At 33.3% G+C, this 7033-nt stretch overlaps 1 protein-coding gene across 1 annotated transcript in view; it reads right to left on the bottom strand.

Annotated features, from left to right (window-relative positions):
- UCHL5 (ubiquitin carboxyl-terminal hydrolase L5) overlaps positions 1–7033 on the bottom strand; it is a 129403-nt gene that overhangs the window by 102644 nt on the left and 19726 nt on the right. Inside the window, exons 4-7 of the mRNA XM_012665134.1 lie at positions 4256–4381; positions 4109–4170; positions 3902–4032; positions 1935–1998 (exon numbers count right to left, since the gene is read on the bottom strand). Coding sequence (XP_012520588.1) covers positions 1935–1998; positions 3902–4032; positions 4109–4170; positions 4256–4381 — 383 coding nt within the window. The remainder of the gene's footprint in view (positions 1–1934; positions 1999–3901; positions 4033–4108; positions 4171–4255; positions 4382–7033) is intronic.

Genomic DNA, 7033 nt, shown 5'->3' with positions numbered 1-7033 from the left:
GTAAATAAAGATAGCAGTTCTCTGCCAGCAAATGAGGAGGGTGGCAAAAGGAATTAAAAAAAAAAAAAAGATAGCAGTTCTCTTCAAATTGATATAAATGTTTGACACAATTCCTGTGAAAATCCCAGCAAGGATTTTTATAGATATAGAGAAGATTATTCTAAAATTTATATGGGAAGGCAGAGGACCTACAATAGCTAGAAAAATCTGAAGAATAAAGTGGGAGGCATCAGTCTACCTGATTTCAAGACTTATAGCAGGTAATCAAGACTCTGTAGTACTGACAGAGGGACAGAAAACAGATCAATGAACAGAATAGTGAACCCAGAAACAGACCCACACAAACATGCCCAATGATTTTTTACAAAGCTGTAGGAGCAATTCAGTGGAAGAGGGACAGCCTTCAATAACTGGTGCTAGAGCAACTAAAGTGCATAAGCAAAATAATGAACCTTGACCTAAATGTCACACCATATACAACAAGTTAACTCAAAATAGATCACAGGCTTAAATGTAAACTGTTAAACTATAAATTTTTAGGGAAAAAGAACCCATGAGAAAATCTTTGGGATCTAGGGCCAAAGAATTCTTAGACTTGACAACAAAAACACAATTCATAGTGGGAAATACTGATAAATTGGACGTCATAGAGACAAATACCTTTAGGTCTGTGAGAGACCACGTTGAGGGTATCAGGGGAAGGGCTACAGACTGGGAGAGAATACATGCATGCAATGTGTCTGATGAAGGACTATGTAAAGAACTTCAGGGCTCAACAATAAAAAAACAAATAAACCAATGAGAAAAAAGGCAAAAGGCAAGAAAAGATTTTCAACATCATTAGTCATTAAAGAAATGCAGACTAAAATCACAATGAAATATCACTATACACCTCTTAAAATGGTTAAAATAAAAAATTGTGACAACATCACATGCTAACAAGGATGCGAAGAAACTAGATCACTCATACGTTGCTGGTAGAAATGTGAAATGGTACAAGCCACTCTGAAAAAGAATTTACTAGTTTCTTAAAAAACTAAACATGCTATCATACAACCCAGCAATGACACTTCTGGGCATTTATCCCAGAGAAATGAAAACTTACACGTTCACACAAAAATCTGTATAAAGATTTTTATTGCAGCTTTATTCATAATTGCCAAAAAATCAAAACAATCCAGATGTCCTTCAATGGGTGAACAGGCAAAAAAACTGATGTATCCATACCACAGAATATCACCCATCAGTAAAAACAAAATGAACTATTGACATACTTAAAATCAACCTGGATGAATCTCCAGAGAATTACGCTGAGTGAAAAAAGCAAATGCAAAAAGGTTATATATTACATGATTCCATTTACATAACATTCTTTAAATGTCAAAAATTATAAAACTTGGGATTAAGGAATGGAGAGACGGAAGGAGAGGGGAGTGGCTGTGGCTATAAAAGGGCAGATGAAGGATCCTTGTGGTGACCGAATGTTGCTGCATCTTGACCTTATCAATGCTAATATTCTGGCTATGATCTTATACTGTAGTTTTGCAAGATGTTACTGTTGCAGGGAAGAGAGTACATATGATCTCTCTGTTTAATAGCTTACAACTGAGTGTATCTGAAACTGAATATATAATTATCTCAAAATAGTTTAATTTAATATAAAAAAACCCTCAAAAACAAAACTCAACAAAATATCCATTACAAATTTCTAATAGTACAAAATATCTAACTTGACAGAGATCTGCATGTTTAACTTCTCTAAAGACAAGATGACGTGTGAAATTTAGAGATTTTTTGAAATAGATTTTCTGAATGCATTAAGTAAGCCACTCAAGAGTAGATGTTTAATACACATTGCTAAAATAACAATAAAAGTTTTTAAAAAATGCTTAAAAACCAGAATGTTATGCCAACAAGATTAGGTGAGCATTTACTTTTGTATCCTTTTTTCTATCACTGGCCTTACTGCACTGATCCAGTCATCTTGATTGCATGCACCTAGAAAGAAATTTTAAAACAGTTAAAGCAAATAAAAATAAGAAAAATTAACTGTAATATTACTTCAAAGTTTTGTCCAAAATATTTTTTTACAAGTACTTTAGCAAATAAAGGATAGTAAAAACCATGCAGAACAACATTAACTTCAATTCTTACTTTCTTAGTAATGGTTAAAGAAAAGAGTATTGTCACAATTTGATAATTTGCACTGTCCTATTACTATGTCACTTAGCAGGTACTAAAAAAATGTTTGAGGAAGTAATGAATTAGGGAGTTACCTCATTTAAACTCACAACCCTGTGCGATTAGGAGGTATCTCATTTAAACTCACAACCCTGTGTGGTTAAAAGTAAGCACCCTCATGTTACAGATGATACAACTGAAGGCTGGCCAGGTGCAGTGGCTCACGCCTATAATCCTAGCACTTTGGGAGGCTAACACTGGAGGATCGCTTGAGGTCAGCAGTTCAGGACCAGCCTGAGCAAGAGCGAGACTCTGTTTCCACAAAAATTAGAAAAGTTAGCTGAGTGTGGTGGTGAACGCCTGTAGTCCCAACTACTTGGGAGGCTGAGACAGGACGACTGCTTGAGCCCAGGAGTTTGGGGTTCCAGTGAGCTATGACTATGCCATTGTACTCTAGCCGGGGCAACGGAGCAAGACCCTGTCTCAAAAAAACAAAACTAAAAACTGAAGGCTAAGAAAAACCAGCCCACATGTTAGTGGCAAAATAAGGACTGAACTCATCTGACTCCCCACAATAGTAACCGTAAAATAAAATACTGAAATCCACCCATAATGCAAAACCAATTTTACCCGGTTGTTTTAATGCCCTTTTTCATGGGAAGTTATAGCAAAGCCACCAGCTGTATAGCAAAACTGATTGTTCTACTGTATCCTTTACTTCCTTTGTATTTATTTGATAGTTCCAATAAATAAAAAATGGCTGACTGGATGGAAACCAACAGACAAATGCAGAGATGAGATCAACTACTAAACTAGGAAAAACTAGAATCTATAGAATTGAAAGAACATTCTATTAATTTTTTATAACATAGAAAAATAAATATTTTTAAATATAGATGTAGCATGTAAATTTGCATTAGATAAACTATTGTTTCTATACATGGGTCATGGCAAAAACTATCAACAAAATGAACATATGTTAAATGTTTTTAAATCTAAAAGCATAGTTTTATAAACAGTATGTAATATCAGATTCAACTAAAAAGTTTGTTCTAATTAAAAGAAAAAGAAAATTTAATGAGGACGAAATAAGGAGTTAAAATTCTTTTGTAGGCCTATTTTTTTCAGTAATATTTCAGAACCATAGATTATACCCTCAACCTCAATAACTGTTATCATTTTTGCTCATGGTTAGAGATGTGGTGGGATCAGGATAAATCTATCTTTTGGCACAAAGGACAGCATATTATAGCACTATCTAAATAAAATCTTGGAAAAAAAATATTTTGTTGATTGTAAAACAATAAATTAAAGTGATTGTGAATGACTCAATTCCAAATGAAAATATTTTAATACAGATGATAAGAAATATCTGCTATCCCTTATCAGTAGGTTAAAATGACAAGAATAACTTTTTAAGTTCACTAAGAGTAGTTTTTCAAAATTAAATGGAAAATAAATTATGTAACCTATGGGTTAAAAAAAAATTTCTCATAGAAAAATCACAGGCCTCAACTGAACTATAGCAGTCAACATGTCCTTCCTACACGTTATTTAATTTCATAAAGTACTGATGAGCTTAAGGTCTGCATAATATTATAATACCTTTCGGTCACATTCTCCTTCAATATTTAAGCAGCACTGTGGCTACAATGAAGGTAAATACCCAACCTTTTTTCCCTTGTCAAAAGTGAAATACCAGGAATAGGAACTGCATTACCTAAATCAATTGGTCCTTCTCTTAATCCATCTAATTCATACAGTCTTCCATTAACAGGAACATAACTGACAAAGTGAAAAGCATCTTCTTCCTTTGCCGACGTTTTTGCATCAAACTCAAACATTTGCTGTCTATAGTAAAGAAAAACATAGTGAGACAAAGAAGCAAAGAAAGAAACAGTACTTATTTAATATAAAGTCTCTTTACCTGGCAAAACTGTTGTGTACTTGTCGAATCACATCCGAATTGCTCAGTGCCAAACCTTTCATCTAAAATAATTTTTTAAAGTAGCCTATTAAAATAAGAACTATCACAAACAGGAGATTTTAGGAATCATAAGAAGATTGTACTCACAGCTGCATCAAAACTTTGTGAAAATTCTTTAAACTCTGATAATGTCTCTCCTAAATGGACATCTTGATGAGTACAGTTCAATAACACACTTACTATGGCTTGAGTAGCACAAGCATTATTAATTACCTATAAAATACAAAAGTGAAGATATTTATTTTTTAACAAAAGTTTTTAACTGGTGACAATGACTTCAAAAATATGAATTAAGTTAATAGATTTCAAATTTTATCTCACATGGTCTTAGCACAAACATAATAACATGTTTAATTTCTATTCTAGTCTATTTTCAAGAGTTTGCTATAATTCTAGAGTTGAAGATTCTAGGAAACCAAATAAACTGAATGAACTCATAACATTAGTGAAAACCAATCCAGTTAAGAGTAACAAGATGAATCTTTCTGATCTAAAACATAGCTGATTAAACCCACAGAACTTGTCCTCCCCTCCTGTTTACCTCGTTCTAAAGTCACTTCTACCTACCCAGATGCATCTCATATATTAGTACCCAGCACAAGCTTCAACTCACCTATGCGGCTTTTAGAGAAATTGTGCAACAACTCATGTTAGTTTCTATCCTCATTTGAATTCCCAAAAAGGGTATATATTGTCCACATATTTTTTCACTCAGTTATACACAGTCTTTACAGTGCTATCATTTAGCAGTCACTGTTCATTTAACACATTATGTGGACCTTACATTCTAGCCAGAGGAGAAAACATTTAGATAGCACTTACTATGTGCCAGGTACTTTTCTAGGCACTTCACATGTATTATTTCTTTTAATCCTCTCAACAACCTATGAAGAAGGAGTAATATTATTATCCTCATTTTACATATGTAGAAGCTGAGGCACAAAGAAGTTAAGTGACTTGCCCAAGGGCACACACAGCTAAGCAAGAGGCAGATAGTCTGGTTCTAGAATCTGTGCACTTGGTCACCGTGCTAGGCTGGCTCTGTGTATATAATGTGGTCTCTCCAACAAGGTTATAAACTACTATGGACAACAATTTCTTCCATACTCCCTAGGGCACCTACAGTGTTGAGATCATACAGCTGGAAAGAACCTCAGATGATCACTGCAAACACCAGTAAGGTTAATCACAGAGTTAAATGACTTTTAAAAATATAGCTCAGTCCTACTATTATATTTTGTTACAATATTGCAATTAAACACCATTTTCTAATTAGTCTTTCCAATAATGCTAATTAGCTTATGATTTTAAATATTAGTAAATTATTTTTATCCTGCCTGATTTCAAAAGAAAAAATTTCAATTATTTTCCCTCTTTAATTCTTACAGTCCTCTATTTTTTGTGTTGCTAGAGGCTTTTAAAGGTCTTATGAACATCTACCAGTTCTTGAATTTTTGACCTCACTATGTTTGAGAAATTCCTTGATAAAACTACATTCTCCATTAAAAAATACTCTCTTACTCCCAATTCTCAACAAATATGATACCACTACACTTTGGTAATTCTTCTTTTTAAGTATTTTGCATTCAAAATTGTCTCATATTGATGAATTAGGCAAAGGAGATTTAGAACCAATTACCATTGCTCCTGATTTCTTTAAGTACATATTTTGAGCTGAATTTGGGCAAAAAATTTTAATGGTTAAAGGAGACTCCACAATGTGATTGACTAAAACTTTATAATACTTAGTCCTCCCTTATCTTGAGCCAAAATTACCTGGGGTGAAATTACCCGGGGATAAGGGTGATAGAAGTAAAGTTAGGGGAAGTTACAATTTATACTTATTCACACATTCTTTCAAAATCATGACACATCAAAGATACAATATGTATCCAATGCTGGACTAGGTGGTGAGGCTACGGTGGAGAATGCTATCAAACATTTCTACGATCTAAGAACTGCAAATCTGTAATCCACTACTTTAGGAATTTTTTTTAAAGAAGTAGAAAAAAGCTCCTGTAGTTACTGATATTTCTCTTTTGATGTCAATAACAATTTACACTGTCCATGATATATTACAGCTCATTTTGTATGTATGTGAAGAATAGTAATTACAATGTATGTGGGTATAAGAGTGTCTCTTCCTTCAAGTTTTAAAATGAGTTTAGTGCCACCAAGTGGTTATGCTATAAACACTACAAAATTAGCAAAAAAAAAAAAAAGTGCACAGCCATTCATTCAAATATTTACCACACAACCACTATGTGCCAGACACTGTGATAAATGCTAGACATACAGTGAACAAGAAGGATGTGGTCCTTGTCCTCACAAAACTCACCTTATAAATATCTATTTGAAAGAACTTTAACTTGTCACAAAAAAAAATCTACTGTAGTTATAAATTATTTACATAGTCCTCAAATTTTTAAATCTTTCATTTATCCTGAGTGTTCTACTTTATACTCTGGTTTTTAACACATTTTTAAATAAAGTAGTAGAGTTCAATAATAGAAATAGGGCTATAGCAGGGGGTCCCAAGTAGGGCTGGCCCAGAACCTCACGAATTTGGTTTGGATTCCTTCGACAGGGTATAACTTCTTTTTGTACCTTATACAAACGAACACAGTAGATGCCCAGAGTAATAATGCAAAAATAGCTTAAAGTACTGCATAAATTATAGTTAATCTTCATTTAGTCATAGCTATAACAATGTAAACTAATAAAATTTTAATATAACTAGTCAAAGAAAAAAGGTTGAGAATGTACTGTGGCTTCCTAAAGGAAAAGTGATACTTGAAAAAAAAAGTATAAGATAAATGCCATGCTCATGAAGAATCTGGAAAGAAATACATACACAAAAAAGAG

The sequence above is a fragment of the Propithecus coquereli genome, unplaced genomic scaffold (genome assembly GCF_000956105.1).
Source record: "Propithecus coquereli isolate 6110/MARCELLA unplaced genomic scaffold, Pcoq_1.0 Scaffold97, whole genome shotgun sequence".
NCBI lineage: Eukaryota > Metazoa > Chordata > Mammalia > Primates > Indriidae > Propithecus > Propithecus coquereli.
This window is presented reverse-complemented; position numbering and strand designations above follow the sequence as displayed.